Consider the following 19,319-nt stretch of genomic DNA (forward strand, 5'->3'; position numbering starts at 1 on the left):
AAGAAACACTCGCGTAAATTTGCACAAAATCATCCTGTACCTAAAATTGCCGTATGTTTATTATGAATGGTATTATTACAGTGTAGGTAGCAGAAATCTAACACACAAAAGTTATGTTTGTCAATCAGGATAGCACCATCATTGTAGTGTTATGCTGATTGGAAAACAGGTGGGCTTGATAACTACATGAAATAAATGTTCTTTAAAAAGAGATTATTTTAAAAATATATAAAATTACATGACGCAAATAAAGAATTTATCATGGTTTCGTTGTAACCAATGCTTTTCAGTCTGTGTTCAGATCTGCAGATCTCCTTATAAAATCTTTTTATTATCATATTTAAAATTTTTTATTATAAGTAAGTTCAATTATAATTCATAACATTTGATAATATAAAAAGTTGAAGAGCACTAGTTATAACTTATAATTAAAGATGTTAAGATCAAAAAAATCGAGTTGAAGCTTATTCATCACAGATCGTTTCAGGCAAAAAAAATGGAGAAAATAAGCGTTATTTGATCGTGGCTGTGGTGATAAAAAACGTATTTAGGGTATTATAATGCTCTTGGATCTTAAAATGGATATGTACAAGATTGCCATTAAAAACATCCCAGCAAGCACACAACGTTGTTTCAACCTTGTGTGCTTGCTGGGATGAGATCTTGACCTGATTTTTTTGTCCGAAAAAAAATTTTTATGCCAAGGTTATAATGTGTAATATATATATATATATATATATATATATTACACATTATAACCAACGTTATAAGTTATAGCCCAAGTAATTTTTTTCATTTTGTAGCTTGTTGTAAGAAGCAAAAAAGTCTTTTTGAACACCAGGACGGTTCTATAAGCGCAAACAATTAAATCTGCTAACACAAATAAGATATAAATGATATAGAGTGATAAAAGCATGATTTGTGCGGTTTATAAATGTTCTTAAAATCCTAGATCATTATGAGTGACGTGTTTATCTGCATCTACTTAAAATCTAAAAATTGTATTTCGTATTTTGTTAACAAATCCGGTTTATATCTCAATAGATCAGCTACGACAGATGTTAGATTATTAAAATTAACTCTGCTACCATCAGATTTTGCGAGACATATGTAGACATTTTTGTTTTCAAATGTCATGTCATGACACTTCCATAAGCATAGTGCTTAGTTATCTAATATAACTTCTATAATGCCTCCAGTAATTTTTTTTTTGAGTGCTCATGATTTTTTTGCAAAAAATTGTCAGAATGTTTTGCAATTCTTAAAAATTTGGTGCCCGTTGATTCTTTTGAAGATAATTTTGGAATAACAAAAATAATAATCAAACTAACTTTTTATAAATATTTTAATAATGTATTATTTATTAGATTAGTTTTTTTAGATTATTGACTTTTCAGCGTTATATAGAATATTTCTAAAAAGCTGAATGTGTCACTTACTACAAGTGAATTATATAACCTGGGATTATGTAATTTATATAATTATATAATTTATATAATTTATATAATTTATATAATTTATATAATTTATATAATTTATATAATTTATATAATTTATATAATTTATATAATTTATATAATTTATATAATTTATATAATTTATATAATTTATATAATTTATATAATTTATATAATTTATATAATTTATATAATTTGTATAATTATATAATTTATATAATTTATATAATTTGTATAACTATATAATTTATATAATTATATAATTTATATAATTATATAATTTATTTAATTATATAATTTATATAATTATATAATTTATATAACTATATAGTTATATAAGCTGGAATTACCAAAAGTATGTGTCACATTCCAAATATATCAACCTTTAAAATTATCTTCTAATGCTTTAATTAAATCTTAACATAATAACTTTCAAAAATAATAGCAATCGTTATTAGAGACCAAAGTCTCACTACGAGTTAAAACAAAACACAAAATGGTTGTGTAATCTCAATTAATAAGCAGTACTTAGCACGATAAGCTTAAAATTGCCACCATATTTTGTGTGCGTTACCATTTTGCGTATGTTACCATTTTGTATGCTAACTCTGGATTAAAAAATGTAAACAGATTAACAGTGAAAAAAATTAGAAAGTTTTGTAAAACTTATAATTTTACTTTCTCTGTTTTTATTTCTCTTTTTAGTGCGCTTTGAAATTAGATATATTGTTTGGCTAAATGTGATTATTTGATTAATTAACAACCCTTAAAAGTTAAAAAACTATTTTCTACATATTTGTTTTTGAATTATATTAGCACAACACAATAAAATCAAGATCAAACTATAGTTTTTTAAATCAGCTCCTAATACTTTTTACTTTACAACTTGTGATTTTATTATGGAAAAAAACAAATGCAATTTTTAAGGAAATTACTTGTTGGCATTACTTGCTGGATATAACTGCTTTTATTGTTGTTATCTCGCTTTATAACAATTTTTTTAAAAGCAAACGGATATCGCATGGGTCAAAATAACCATAACATTACAGCTAAAAACATACCTCCTATTTATTTAATACATGACATTTCTACATTGATGAATTTATTTAAACTATTTAATCAATAGAAGAGTATCATTTTACATCAAGAACAGTCTGGCACCTTCGTGATGTTCATTTGCTTAATTAGAAAATCGATTCTCAAGACGCATTTCATCCATTTTTCTATACAAATCATAATTTTGATTTTTTTTCCCCCCTTTTTGTTTGTTGGTCTACATGCTCTTAACGACATCCCATTGGGCCAAAACTCTTTTGTAACTTTTATTCGATTGGGACAAACTTTTTTAGAGTTTAAGATCACAAAGACCTAAACTTTTTTCATTTGACAAACATTTCAAATAAAGTTTTTTCTTCAAATCGTATTTTTGATTATGGATAGATCTAACTCGTCAGCTTCATTAACATCTAAAAATAATGCCGTAGTAATATTTCTAAACTATCGAATTTCGTTAATTTTGAATAGGCCAGCTTGTAGAGGCATGAGAAAATCACCTTTTGAGTTAATGTAGATAAAAAGTTAGATACAATATCAGTAGGCTACTGGCTTCATTTTGTTAATTCTTTCTCTGATTAAGGTTTTTTAAAGATTCTAATGAAATTGTAACCACATGAAATATAACCTGTTTAAAATTAACAACTTCAACAATAACTAGCAAATGCCATCACCTAATTATTTTAAGAGAACCCTAACGATGAAATTAGAACATAACTAGCAAATGCCATCACCTAATTATTTTAAGAGAACCCTAACGATGAAATCAGAACATAACTAGCAAATACCATCACCTAATTATTTTAAGAGATCCCTAACGATGAAATCAGAATATAACAAGAAGAAATTTTAGCTAAGATTCTAATGAACTTTTCTTCATATTAAAGCTGTAAAATTTGTGGGGAAATCAAATGGAAAATTTAGTTACCTTAAGAGAGCTTTTATTAAATTATCAGGTAACTACACCTCCATGAACATGGTCGTTCTAAAATTAACATTCATTTCTTTTGCAACATTAAACCATTTGACGAATTTATGCCAGTGATATAAGAAAATTAATATTCAGAAAATACGATTATACGAAAAAAAATAAATAATACAAGTTCACATTAATATCATTTTTCCGGTTAATGAAAGCCCACCTAAAAAAACGAGTCGGCCAAATTAGCTAAAACATTTTTTTTTTGCTAAAATATGTAATTTGTTTTTATGAAAAGTAAGAAAACATAAGAAAATGTTTTTATTTTCAAATAATTTAAAACTAGATTAGCTTTAAAACTTTAAATAATTTCTAATTTTTAAACTAGTAATACCGTGACATGAACCCGTCTAAAAAGGTGTGGTATCTAAAAAAAGCCAAAAACAGAAATATAGGTTTTAAAACTTCTTAAGAGAATTTTGAAATTCGATTTCTTTTATAACTGAGATTAAAACTTCGCCACGGAACCTTTGGAAATTCATAAAAATGAGGCTAGAGGAAAATAAGGGACAGTCTACTCACCCGTAAAAACTAAAATATGGGAGCGCAAACATTTTACAGTTATGGAATGTTATGCTGCTTAATATGTTTGCTACATGCATCTTAAAAATCAGTAAAAAAAATCTTAAAATCAGTTGTCTTAAATGAGAATGTTACATGAAGTCATTGTAGAATTTCTATTTTAAGTAACAAATATGCAGATACGTACTAAACAAAGAGATGTAGTAATTTATCCAAATTTATCCGTTTTATTAATAGTTTTTAAGACAAAGAAATTATATACGAACTTGTAAACTTGTGTCTTTGAAACGGTATTTAAAAAAATAACCTTCATAAAGGTATACACATAAGTGTATACCTTTACTTAAGAGGTATTCGCTTATGAGTAAGGATTTTGGGAAAAGCAGTTTTTCCTCAAAACAGTTTCGTGCTCAAGAACATAATTTTTGATCCGCAATGGGCAGAAAAATATATAGTAGATCAAAATACTTGAGTATCTAACAAGAATTCACCATAAAAATTCAGTATATATAAATAACGCCTATAGAAAAAATTAATCCCAAACAAAATGCATATAATGTGATTTACAAACGCATAAAAATTTTCTGTGAATATAATTAAATTAAAAACAAGAAAATGAAAAATTAAGATTAAATGTCATATGTATATATATACATTAATATTTAAACGAAAAAATATCGGAAATACCACGGCATTTTAATGTGGCATATTATTCCGCTAATATTATGTCGAAACAGACTATTCATAGAGAAAATCAACGCAAACTACGGCAGATTTTTTTTTGGAATCGAATGCAAGAGTTACTCATACCGACTTGAAATAGTTTTTCAAACACATGAATATTGAAAAACTGTTGAACAACACTGCTACAACCATAAATATCATTCTGGGTCGAATAATGTAAAAACCAAAAAATATTTTCAAGAAACTGAACAACAGTAAAATATGGACGAAGATAGCAGCTGGTGCTTTGAAAAAGAAATTAAAAAAATCAACGGCGATTTAAGAAAATTTACAACAGGCATGTTTTCTTTAAGTCTTCTTGTTTCCACTTCGGTAAAGATGCAAACTTTTCTCGGCTCATCTCAAAAACGTCGTAAAACTCGCGGTCGGTTAAGTAAGACTGTATAAAAGCATACGTATAAGAAACCAAAGGAATGTGAAAAACTTAAATCAATAAAATTTTTAATTTTGATTCTAATTATCACATCTGACACGAAAATTAATTTCTAAAGCTAAACTTCGTCACCCAGATAAAATAACACAAAAAGCGAGAAAAGCCTATCAAATATATTAATTTAAAAAAATAGTAAATTTACCATTCTTTTTGTTCGACTTAAACTTCCTGTTCCTTAAAACAGAAACATTTTATTTCAAAAAAAAAACAATAGAAAAAAATTATTTGCTTGTATAATGCTTAATTTCAACAAACATCCACTTTGTAACAAGTAGAACTTACTTTGAATCGGTTCGCTTTCTGAATTTTGCTGTAAGAAAAAATAAATGATTAAAAAATCGAAACGAACATCATAAGTATATCTAATAAATTATCATTAAAATATAAAAAACAAACAAACAAACAAAAAAAACAACACATACCGTCACATTCGGTTTTTGATCTGCTCTCTGTGACATCCGCAATTGCACTAAAAAAAAAGATGTTAAAAAGAGTGAATATGATCATTTGTTAAAAAGAGTGAATATGATGAATTTGGAAACATACAATTTTAGGTTTTAATATATATTTATAAAAAAATTTATCACCTAATTATTTAGCACATTTGAAAATACGTTATCTAGGTAGTTTTATTTTAATAAATTTTTTTAATCAACTGTTAGCTTTTAATAAAATTACTTCTTCGCATTATCAAACTTCTTAAATCCCAAGGCAAAAAAAAAGCAACCTGTGGGTAATTTGGAGCAAAAAAATTTCAAATATTACCGTCATACTTCATGAAACTGTTAAGTATTTACAAAAACATTTTTTTTTTGATTTTCATAATGATTTTTCAAATAAAAAAAAAATAAATAAAACTTACATTTATTGATACCTTGACCCTTCTTGTAAGAAAGAGCTTGTTCAGCTTTTTCATCTGGAGATTTACCATTCTAAATGAAAAAGTCATTCTTATAGCAATAGCTAAATGAATAAGCAATCCTCATTTAAATATAGCTGTAAGAATGAAGAGTAAACAAAAAGCTTAAGGTAACAAGTGATAAGCAAAAATGATATCTTATGTTTTTTAGATTTCTTATTTTCAATATTTGATAGATTTGTTGTAAGTAAATATTTATCCAACACAACCACATCAACATACCAAACGCACACGCATATACACATACATACACAGAAACTACATGTAAATACATACACATGTATACATATATACCATTCCAAAAAAAAAATTTTTTTCGAGCTACATTATGCACACCTCCTATCTTGTTACTTTTGACAAAATATGAATGTGTACAAAAGTTTAGATCATTTGATGTTTTTTTGACCCCGGCCAAACCTGTTCACCACCACTTAACAGGACTTCCATTGCCTGGTTTTTATTTAACCAATGCCTGGTTTACATTTTAAAAAATTGACTTACATTTAATATACAACGTAATTTTACAGTTGTACAAACTATATTATTACTATTATGTAATTGTACCTTTCAATTATCATGTACTTAATCTTCTCTTTTTATTAAACCATACTGCATTAAAAATGTTTTTTCATAAATTTTAGTTTTGAAGAAAGAAAAAAAAAAAAAAACATTCCTTCAGTAAATCAAAATGTTTTTTGAATGATCTAAAATTTTGATATTAATGATACAAAAATACATGACATTCATATTTTGCCAAAAGAAACAAGATAGGATAATTTTTTTGCATTTGTCTAATATACATAAATACACACATACCTATATATATAAACAAACATACAAACATACAAACATACAAACATACATACATACATACACACACACACACATACATGTATATACATACATACATACATACATACATACATACATACATACATACATACATACATACATACATACATACATACATACATACATACATACATACATACATACATACATACATATAAACATACACACATACATACATACATACATACATACATACATACATACATACATACATACATACATACATACATACATACATACATACATACATACATACATATAAACATACATACATACATACATACATACATACATACATACATACATACATACATACATACATACATACATACATACATACATACATATACAAACATATATGCACACACATATACAAACATACACGCACACACATATATAAACATACATACACACACATATATACATACAAACATACATATACACATACATACACACACAAAATGTTTGATGATATTTTGTAGATATTAGTTAATGACCTTTAAATGACTGTGCTATTAACAATTAGTTACATGTTAAATACAAAATTTTAAAAAATAGTTGAACAATGTTTCTAGACTAATTTTAAATGACTCTACTGATGACGCCACTACAAGGTCTTTTGTTTTTTTCAATATTTTGCCGCTCTATTAAATAAAAAAATAATTCTCAAGCAAAATTTTTTCACTGTCTGCAAGTTAAAGAATTAAAAACTTTAGGAAAAGTTTGTTTGTTAACAATATGTAGTCCATGAATAATTTCGAATATTTGGATGAGGTCACCTCTTAGTCTCCTAAATTAAAGACAAGGTAGTTTTAGTTTTTCAAGTCTCTTTGAATAACTTAGTTTTCTGAGTTGTTTTTTTTATTCATTATCTGGCAAAAGCAAAAAAATACTTTAATTGATGACTCATCAAATGATCTTTGTGGCTGTTAAAGTAAAAATACTTAATTAAAACGAATCAAGCTCTGATGTTATACCAGAGAAGAATGTTGTAAAACCTAATTTACACATTAAAATTATGATACTTATATATTATTATAGTTATTTAGTTTGATGCATTTCTAATAGTTAGATGAATTATAATCTTCAAGTTGTGTGATATAAGATAAAAACATACAAAACAAAAATGATAATTAAAAAAGAAAATTAACCGTTGACAGAAATACAGTAGACTTTGGTCTGTTAGAATCTCCACCGTTCTCTATGAAAAATAAAACAGGACATAACCTCAGACCACAAAAACAAAGATTTAAAACAAGCAACAATAAGCAATCACTTATTGTCAAATTCAACTGCTCAGTTGTATAGAATTTTTTTTTTTAATGTATACGTTTTTTAGCAGCAGATTCTATGTATGATACAGGTCTTTGGTTTGTTGGACGATTTCTTGCTTCAATTTTTGTGGGTACAGATTTTTCATCCTATTGAAATGCAAAGAAATAATTTTATCAATTTTTTTACAGTAAAATGTTTTTTTTTAACTAAAAATATAACCATCAGTGAACTTTAACGAGACACCTGTAATAAGAATTTTTTTTTTGGTTTAAGCGTAACAAAACAACAAACTTACAGATGTTTCCTTTACTGGTTTTTGAAAAGGAGTAGGACTGAAACTTGAAGAGTATTTCATCTGCCATGAGTTACTGCTTGAGCGTGTTGGAGGTGGAGGTTTAGAAGGTGCTTCAAATAAAAAATTATTTTTTTTGTAGGATTTTAACTTTTCTGTTTTATAATAGAAAAACATAAAAAAACTACATGTCAATCATAAATAAATTTGACTTACCATCATCTATATCACCTTCACTTTTTTCTGTAGAAGATATTCCTTGAGAGACTGATTGTGGTGGTTTAACAGAACGGAAACCCGATGGTTTAAAATTTGATACTGAGGAATCAAAAGGCTGTTTATAAAACACATTTGAGTCCAGAGAAGTTTCTTTTTTGACAGAGCTATCTCTAATCAGCAGTTCAGACAAATGGTTGCCTTAAAAATAGAAACTTAAAGCATAATGAATATTAATTGAAGGATATTGAGGGACATAAAAGAGGGATTTGAAAAAATGTCTTCAAAATTTAAACCAAATCATTTTGAAATATTTGTGCTCAGCTGTTTTAAATTTCAAACTTGAGATATCAGATGATATTATATCAAATATCTAAACATACCATTTTTTGTAATGCTTTCACGTTCATTTTGCTGGTTCTTGGGCGTGTTCTAATAAAAAGGCACAAAAAAGACATTTTCTTGTTTAAACTTTGTTAAAACAGAAATGTTAAGGGAGATGGACTGAAACCAAAAAAAAAAGTAAATCATTAAAAATAAAAACTAATGTAATTAATTTTGACTATTTATTGTTTATATTAGAAAACTATCATGGGTCATGCAATACAAGACATGATGGTGAAAGTATGAACTGGTGCTAGATAAACTAAAGTATTAGACAAAATACATGGCCAGTCAGATGTTCACAGGAGAAAAAAGTCCTTGTTGATGAAGAGTACAAAATACATATAACATCAACAATTTTTAGAAACAATCGTGTTTACATCTGTGTATCATGAAACAAAGTTTACTATATCTGGATTAAATCAGCAAACCAGTCAAATGATATAAAGATAAAAGGTTAATTTGTAACAACTTGTGCTATAACTTTAAAAATAGGTGCTGTAGGGAATCAATCATCTTGGAAAAACCTTTTAGTGGTTGACATAAGACTACTTCTTGGAAATCTCAGGATACTTTGTGAAAAATACAAAATCATGCAAAGAAAAATCAATCACATGCAAAAAAGTTTACTTATTTGGATTAAATTAACAAACCAGCTAATACATTTGTATATTAAACCCACTAACATTATAGCAATCAATGCCATTAGTACTGCTACACTGTTCTTGCAAGGTCAAGTGTACTTGTGTTTCATATAAACATTATTTTATCTTTTCAGGAACCAAACAGGTGTGGCCTACAAGTGTGTTTAGCGCACTTATAAAAAAGTCCATGGATCTGGATCACTCTTATTGATTTTTTTTTAAAAGGATCTTTTAATTATAGATTCTAAATGTTAATAAAAAAACATAATTTAAAAGATATTCTACATATAAAAAAGCAACAATTACAATTTTAATTCTTTTAATGAATCTTTAAAAAAATACAGGACTCCTTTTTTTTTTTCAATAGCTTTTTTCTTATGCAATAATTTTTGATTAAATTATAATTATTGATTTATATGATTCAGCTTTTCATTTTATATTTCATTCTATATTCTTTAAATCTAATTCAATCATCTTTAAACATTTATTTCCATTTTCTTTCTTTTTTTTTTTTTTCATTATTTCCATCTTATTCAAATTTAGATCCATTTTCTTCACATTTAAACCATCTATTGTGTGATAACAGCTTTCACCAAACTTCAATCTTTTATAACTGAAGAAATCTTAAACTAGAAGGTCTGTTTTGCTACTATATTGAAACTATATTGAAAAAAATTTAGATACTTTTTTTAATTCTTGCCTAAATTCTTAGTTTTAGAGGTATATGAAATTTTCATAAAGACATTTATTTCAGAAAGTACAACTTCTAAATTGTAAAACTGCTGAGAAAAAACTAACAGTTCCACTTTTCCTTGATTTAAATTTGTTAAGGTTTACCAAAAATTCACTTAATAATCAAATGAATTCCTACAGGTGTTGCATCTCTTCATATGAACATGTTTAAGTGATTCAATGAAAAAGCACTTTTTTAATAAAAACTAATCACGTGCAATGGAGTGATTTCTTTAAATTTATGACTGTAATTCTACTTTTATTTTAATAAACAAAAAAAGGATGGTTTTCAAATTATCTCAGAGCTGCATTTGAAAGTTGAAAGCAAATAAAGCTAGTATTATATAAACCTTAACTTATTACTTCTCAAATGTATAAAAGAATTAGAAAAAAGTTAAGAGAAGATACACAAAGAAAGAAGCTTAACAAAGTAACAGCTTAAACAAGTCAAATGAAAGTCCACCAAAAAGATTTACAGAGATATAGTTAGGGTATAAAGAAAAAACCAAGTTGTACAATGTTGCGAGAAAAAACAAGTATGCTAAGTTTTAACTCAAATCCAGCACAATCAATCATTTATGGATGAGATCTGATCCTCAGACAAATGCATTTAAAGTCCCTCAATGAAAGAACTGTTATGTAGATGACTGTTCAACAAAATAGCAAATGCAATCGATTGTCTTTTTGAAGGGCTTCTACTCTTTGATATTATTACACCATCTGCTGTAACACTCTTTATTGCATTTTATTATGTGCTGTGCCAATTTTTAAAATTGATTGTCCCAATTGACCTAAACCTATTCCAAATGACATTAATAAACTATTTTTCTTATTTCATGAAAATTTTTTCATATAAAAACAAGACACAAAACTATTAAACGTTAAATGATCTAATTAGAGTTACTTTATCATTCGATGAAAAGCAAATAACCAAAAGTCGAAGCTTTGTAGTATTTTGATATATTTGTTGATAACCATGCTACTAATTGAATATTCTAATAATTTTGTTGACCTCTCTATCTCACTTTTTAGAGATTTTTGTGGGAGGTGGATGACTTACATCAAACTTTTTTTGGTCAAGTTTGCCCCTGTCTCCCTAACTACATTACATTTAACCTAACATTTACCTCTCTTTGATATTCTTCACTACAATGAGGATGCCAAATATCAGAGCCTTGTAAATACATTTCTTCACCCTCTCCAAACATCTGAGAGCACTTAGCGCATCGCGCACAATGTGGGTGGTAATGTTTTTCACCAGCCTATTAATAAAATTCCAGTGTAACAGTAAGCTAAGTTTTGAAATTATTGATGAGAAAATTGTTGTGACTGTTGAATAATATACAACTTAAACAATAGAGCTTTATAACATAATATATTAATAATAGCAATAAATACTTTTACAAAAAAAAAAAAGTATATCTGAATATAGGTTTTTGTAATAAATTTCACTTTTTGACTTGGGTCGAATGGTAGAATTTGTTTACAAAAACCTGAAAAAACTGTTTTCAAAAAAACCTGTAAAACAGAATAAAGAACTCATTAAAGTAATAAAAAAAGCCATATAGTATTCCAAAAGTAGTTCCCTCTAGTAATACTGATTCTCAAATTTTGACACAAAAAAAAGAGTCTTTATTTGTTACTTAAGTTATTAGTATAACAAACCAATAGTTTATAAGTTAAAAACAAATGTTAATTTTAATAATTTTATTTGAAATTTATACATTAAAGAAAAGCAATTTATGATAAAGACCTGCAGTACTTTTCCTGTAATATAACCACCACATCCAGCACAGCTAACACCAAATTCTGATTGATAGTCTTGTTCACAGTATGGAACGCCATTTCTATACAACAAATATCCTTTATTTTTATACACAATTTTTGGACATTTTTAAATGATTTTTTTTTATGCTATTGAAAGTTTATTCATTTTATAATATAAAACAATGCAGTAAATGATTTCTAACTATGTTTTTCTGACATTACACATATATGACATCATGTTTTTCTGACATTATGCATATATGACATCATGTTTCTCTGATATACAGTTTGATAATAAAGTTGGAATACCAACTTTTTGTTTTCAGAAATTAGCATTAACTATAATTTTTTTCAGGTAGATTGCTTTTTATGATTATAATGGCTGCATATCACAGTTTAAAAGTGTGGTGTGCTGCCATCATAAAAATCATTCATGATGGTAGTACATCACACTTTTTTTGTATTTGTAATTTTAATTTAAATGCTCAACAAAATTTTTACGTAAAAAGTTTTTTACTCTAAAAGTTATTTTTACTTTTTTAGATAAAAAAAAAAATATTATTCTAAAAAAAAATAATTGTTTCTTTTTTATTAAAAAATGATATATATTCATCATAGTATAAAATGGATATAAAAAGAAACATACCAACCAATAGGATTTATTATTAAATGGTTTAAGTGATAAATTGCCTCAAATATTGTTTCACTTGATTTTTTGATTTAGCAAAAAATTGGGGCATATTTCTATCCCTTACTATTAAGTTTTACACCCAAAAACTCTAATAGTTTTTTAAAAAACTCTACCTTCCCATATACTCTCCTGCAAGTAGACACCCACATTTAAAACAGGTAAAACACCATAGATGCCATTGTTTTTCAAGTGCAAGTAATGCTTGACCACTCTTGATTACATTGAGACAACCAGCACAAGCTTTAAAGATAAAATTTGTTTTAAAAATACATTGGTCAATTTTAATGAAAAATGATCTCTACACATGATTTTCATAATAAATTGCCATAAACTGAAAACTTACTGTTGACACCAGATTCACTGCTCACAGCACTTCTAGGGTATTTTTCTTGAATGTGACTGTTGTCAAGGTTACAACCTTCACACATAAAATGATGGCCATCATAAACAACATTTACATTTGGAGGAAAAAGTTTTCTAAATTGATAAACAAAAAACAAATTCTTTTTCTCTCAGAAAAACAACACAAAAAAAGATTTTCCTTTGACTAAAGCAAAGTATTTTAATTAATGTCATGAATATAGTTAGTTGAATGTGCTTATATGACCTAATACCACATAAAAATATTCTTAATTGATATACTGCATCTTAATGATTAAAGAATAGTTATCAAAACATTAAAACAAAACAATTTTTATTTTATTTTTAAGATTAGAACTCACCCACAGTAGGCACAATCAAAACATTCTGCATGAAAAACATCATCTACTGCTGAAATTACTTCACCTTCAACAAATTTATGACAACCTGAACATTGTGAGCCAAATGACTTATGATAATCTTCAGGGCAATAGAAATTATTGTTCTTAAAGAAATAACCACACTTGACAAGATTTGTATTGCATTCTGGAAGAAAAAAAATTATAAAATAAAATCAAATCATAAAAGTATGTATGTATGTATGTATGTATGTATGTATGTATGTATGTATGTATGTATGTATGTATGTATGTATGTATGTATGTATGTATGTATGTATGTATGTATGTATGTATGTATGTGTGTGTGTGTGTGTATGTATGTATGTATGTATGTATGTGTGTATGTATGTATGTATGTATGTATGTAATCAAGAGAATTAATGATGTAAATTATTGGAAAAATGAGAAAGTATATATACAATAATATCTTTTATATATGAATAAAGATTTTTTTAGAACAATTTCCATGGCTTGTCTTTATATAAGTTATAAGAAAACTTTACATAAGAATATATGAAAGCACCAAGCCTTCATCTTTTTATGGAGATTGTGCAAGTTTAAAAAGATTTATATAAAACTATAATATACATACTTTTTTTAATTCAAAATTTCTTTCTTAGTTTTGAACTTGAGCACATAGTTTTTGTCAATTCTATTTATTTACCACTGATATTTACCAATGAATTAGAAACCATAAAAATCAATTATCTTCTGATCCTATTTAGCTTATACAAAAAGAAGAAAGCAATGACACATTTTTACTTTATGTAGCAATTTTATTTGTTTAGAACTTGTCTTCTGTGTCATATAACTTATAAAAATTTAAACTTTTGATGGAAATAGTTTGTATCTTTTAACTATAGATGAAAGATTATGTGTAATTTGGCATTTTTATTTTTTATTTCAACTTTTAGAATTTAGGAAGTGAAAGAAAAAAAATTGGCATGGAAGCAAAAGTGATTATAATGTCATATAAATGTTTTGTTCCATCTAGTGGTCCTTAAATCTTGTTTTTCAAGCAATTTAGAGAGAAACAGTATGATCTGCTTCAGCATCAACCAAAGCTGAAATATCACTCCTATCAGTAGCTGAAGAAATTCATTGTGGAACAACTGCAAGTCAGTCAGCCATGACTTTCAAGATCTCTTACAACTTTTTGGTTGGTTTGACCATTTAGGCAACTGTTCAAAACCTAGTGCATTTCAAAAGAGCATGAAGGATAACAAAGGCAATCTAATACATGATTGAAATTCTGTTTGGCAGCAACAAGTCTGTTATACAGTTCAAAGTGCATGAATTGCAAGCAATAAAATGGTTCAACCGATTTGTTAATATTTACCTGAAAATTTGATGATATTCAACTTATTAAAAAACTGAAGGATTATGATGATGCAGTTATAAAAGTTACAAGCTAAGATGATGGCAAGGCACTCTTGGTAATTAAGCTAAAAGCTCCCCACAATTTCACTAATTTGCATCAAATGACAGTGAAAATTGAAAGAGGATTGCAACAGACTAAGTCACTGTTGCAGGTCATTGGAGAACTGTTGATTTCTCTCAGTTTCTTTGAAACAAATGTCCAATAACTGCTCTCTAAATCTAACTACTGTAATTCCTGATTCATAATATGTGCTGGCTACTATAAATTTCATTAACAGGATTTAAATTTTTAACTATAAGAAGAATAAGTTCTTATTTACAGTAAAAAAAAAAAAAAAAAAAAAAAAAAGGTAGCAAGAAAATATTACTTACTTACAAAGTAATCAGAGCATGACTTTTAGTCATTACTTTGGTTTTTGCAGCTACTATGCTTGGTAAGGTGGGCTCATAAAGATGATTGTGCTAGCACAATATTACTTTGCCTACAAGTGCATTAGTGTTAATGTGATGAGAAAATTTCAGATCAAATGCTTAAATTCCTAAAATCTCAGCTTTTTATTGATGTTAAATATATACCTATTTTCTGAAAGTATCTTACAATCCTAATTATTTGACATTGCTGAAATGTCATCCTCACCTTCTATAAATTTTCCTGTTGTTGGGCATACATTTACTAGATTTAATAATTTCAAATTTCCAATAATACAGGATCTTCTTAGAGCTCCTAAAAGGTTATTTTTAAACCCAAATTTGATTGATTTTATTCTCACTGTATAAAACATTTTATAATTTTTATTACAGAGAAACTGTTTTGGCTGCCTAATAAACCATAAATGTTTATAAATTCTATTTATTCATTTCTTTTATTGTTTCGGTTATAACGAGTCCTTAACTATTATCTTAATTAAAGGGAAGGAGGGTTTAATTAAATTTTATTTCAATATGTAAAAATGTAAAAAAGGTTTTTCAAATCCAGGTCCACTGCTTAAATCCTTTAATTACATTGTTAGTTTTAGCTTTACAATCAAATGCTTAAAATCAACCTTGATAATTTGGAAAATCAATACTTGACAATTTGGAAAACATGGGCTAAATAACCTTTTCATTAAAACTTTTTTTTAAGCACCCAAAATCATAAGTTCACTATATGAAGTATACATACTAGCTATATGAATTGAAATACCATGATGAATTTGTAAAAAACACCTACTTGTTCTTCACTTAGGATATTTTAAATTTATTGTTTATTTCAAAGGGTATTGCATACTGCTTTTGAGTAATCATGTTAGAGAATTCAGCATGTAAATAAAACAACTGACTCATTTTAAAATTTAACTAAAATGTTTGTCTAATTCAAAAACCTCATTGCTTATTATCATTATTTAATTTACTATATCAATAGGATTAAAAAAAGAAAAATAATTACGTTTGCATGTGAAACAATGTTGGTGGTAGCATCTATCTTCAACAAAAACAGCAATGTCACTACAATCCTCAAAACATTCATAGCAAATATTCAACTCATTGTTTTGAACTACATAAATAGATAAACACAATTTATAAATAAATTATATAACAGATATTAGGAGAAACATAAAGGCACTATTGCAGTTTTTAACTCCCTCCTCTTTTTTTATATATATATTAGGGATCGCCAGTGTATGGTATACTAAAAATTTAGTGTACAGTTTACCGTATAGTATACTGTAAAGTATAACGTAAACTAAACTTTTTACTTATTGATTTTTTTGATTACTATTATTACTATTTATTTCAGATCAGAGAAATCTGTAGAATAAACTTAAATCTTAAAATGGTGAAGAGCAGCTCGAACAGCCTGGTATTTAGTAAATCCAAGAAACAAAAATTGAATTAAAAAAAAACACTTTAACCATGATTTAGTTAAAAAATAGACATGGTCCAGTAATTTAACTCATTAAGAAAATATAATTATTAAATTATCAAGCCAGACCAAAAATACTTCACAAATAAAAGTAAACAGGTATACTAAGCTGTATACTAACTTTTAGTATACCAAGTATACTGTAAAGTATACTGTAAAGTTAGTATACTGTATACTGTAACTGGCGATCCCTAATATATATATCTCAGATTTGAAAGGTTATTTAACATAGATAAATTTGTTTCTTTTTTTTTTTTAATTTTTTGTTTTCTTTTTAATAAAAGCAAAGTACTCTGTTTCATCTTTGAACCTGAAAATTCTTCGAATTAGGTTTGCAAATTTATTTCAGAAATTAAGTTGTCAGTTGTAGTTAAAACAAAAAAAAAATGATTATATTTAAAAACTTAAAGTATACATAAATCAATTATAAACACAATATAAATTTATATAAATAATCTGGAGTCAACTCTTAGTTTTGTGAATTAAAATTTGGCTTTTGATGCTTTGAATCAATTATTTGGATCTACAATATTAAATGATCAATTCACACAGGAATCCTTGACCTTGTTCTCCATTATGTATACCCTACATAAAAGTTGCAGCATCACAACTTGGTTGTAAAATGAAAAATATTTTTAAAGTTGTTAGAAACCTTTTTAGCTGGTTAACAGCCACTAATTATTTACTGTTGTTGCATAATTCACTATTGTCTATTTTGATAACAAAGTCTTGTCCATCAGTATAATCCTAACGAGTTTCAAACTATGCAGCTGTAATGTCATAGTAAAGCTATGATCTATCACAATGGTTTATTCACATTTATAGATACAGAGATCATTTGATAAAACCCAAACTAGTATAGTGGACCAGATTGAACAATCTGTACTACAGTGTTAAAGCTTGATATCTTTCTAAAACAATCTTTGTAAACAAAAAATCCATCAAACTCCTGAACTGTTGGTCTTCTTATTACCATTTAAATAGTTAAGGATTAATATATCATAATTAAACAAAATATTAAAACTTTAGCGATTTCTTTTTTCTTTTTTTTTTAGAATACTTTGCTTTGATTAAAAAATCAAAGTGGATACCAATTTTCCTTTAGAAGATGGTTTTTGATGATCAGATTTCTCGCTTTAAAAGATTGTCTTTGATGATCAGAGAATGAGGGGAAAAAACTGAAGTAGTGAAAGATAAATTGTTAAACTTTTGTTTCTTTTATAAAATGTAATAAACATTCACAAATGTAATTAATTCTGTAACTAGCTCAAAGTAATTGTACTTGTTACTAAAAGCTTATCACTTTATGCACTCATTATCTTACGTAAAAATATTTACTCAAAGTATAATTTAAGGTAACTATAAATTATATACATACACATGAAACAAAATAAGAAACTATTGCTGACTTGTGATTAAAGGATGCTTTAACACATAACATATAGCTAAGTATTAATGCTCTTAACAATTATTAGATATCTATATGTTATGTTGATACATAAATACCACTCATTATAGTGACCTACTGCTAGATAATACAAATAACAAATAAAATTTAAAAAAAGGCGAACATGTACAAATCTAAATTTTATTTAAAACAAAAAATACGGAACAATTTTATAACTTACCCATATCTTTACTGAGACATCAAAAAGCCAATGAAATACAGTTAGTAATGGTTATATTGGATTTATAGGGATAGAACTCCGCCAGTTTACTGAAATTTATGCAGCGGATTATGTAAACTTGATTCACTTTTTAAGGAATACGACGTCGATTTAAAAACATTTTTGAAATTATATGGATATTTTTATTAATTCATCGAGGCAAATTATTAAAGAGATAAAGTCACGAACAAACGTTTCCGCATGAAATACGGCGGCCTATTTACATTTATAAAATAAAAATAAAAATATTAACAAAAACTTATTATTTTTTAAACTTAAATTTTATCTTTACTTTATGAAAACGTTAATGCTAGATAAATTAGGCAATATATTAAAAGAGGTTTTATTTTCGGTAATGAGCCAGTTTCTTCATTCTTTTTCAACTGCCGATTGAAATAAAGATGTCTTAAAAACGGCACTATTCTTTAGAATAATTTAATTATTTAATAAGTCGCTGAGATTTGCAATAAACAAGTATTGGTTTAGGATAAAAGTATTCTTGAAGAGCTGATTGTAGCTTTTAAAGTTTTTTCCGCAAATTCAATTGTTATTTTTCAAACTATAAAAAGGACTTATTTCATGCAGTGTATACTTTACAGATAATAGGTATTATAAATACTACCAAATTAAAAACAACAACAACAACAA

General features: G+C 26.6%; 1 protein-coding gene across 1 annotated transcript; it reads right to left on the reverse strand.

Moving 5' to 3' along the window:
- Positions 1-4,470: 4,470 nt before the first annotated feature.
- Positions 4,471-19,063, reverse strand: LOC145202188 (actin-binding LIM protein 3-like). The gene is made up of 17 exons (XM_090081607.1): positions 18,633-19,063; positions 16,528-16,635; positions 13,683-13,866; positions 13,304-13,437; positions 13,074-13,200; positions 12,256-12,349; positions 11,630-11,764; positions 9,126-9,174; positions 8,743-8,943; positions 8,530-8,639; positions 8,290-8,380; positions 8,111-8,160; positions 6,051-6,120; positions 5,611-5,657; positions 5,471-5,498; positions 5,331-5,362; positions 4,471-5,134 (listed from the first exon to the last, which is right to left on the reverse strand). Exons 1-17 carry the CDS (start codon positions 18,634-18,636, stop codon positions 5,024-5,026), a joined length of 1,575 nt encoding a protein of 524 aa, XP_089937733.1. The 5' UTR covers positions 18,637-19,063; the 3' UTR covers positions 4,471-5,023.
- Positions 19,064-19,319: the final 256 nt, after the last annotated feature.

Source organism: Hydra viridissima, unplaced genomic scaffold (assembly GCF_058129835.1).
Source record: "Hydra viridissima isolate aposymbiotic clone 2 unplaced genomic scaffold, HvirCarnegie_v1 scaffold_3, whole genome shotgun sequence".
Lineage (NCBI taxonomy): Eukaryota > Metazoa > Cnidaria > Hydrozoa > Anthoathecata > Hydridae > Hydra > Hydra viridissima.

Bases quoted from the DNA above. Each gene is read 5' to 3' on its own strand.
- LOC145202188 (XM_090081607.1), bottom strand. The intron at 13,867-16,527 runs GTAATTATTTTT...TTTTTCTTCCAG, and splicing joins ACATTGTTTCACATGCAAAC to AATGCAATACAAATCTTGTC. The intron at 5,658-6,050 runs GTAAGTTTTATT...CTTTTTTTTTAG, and splicing joins GGGTCAAGGTATCAATAAAT to TGCAATTGCGGATGTCACAG.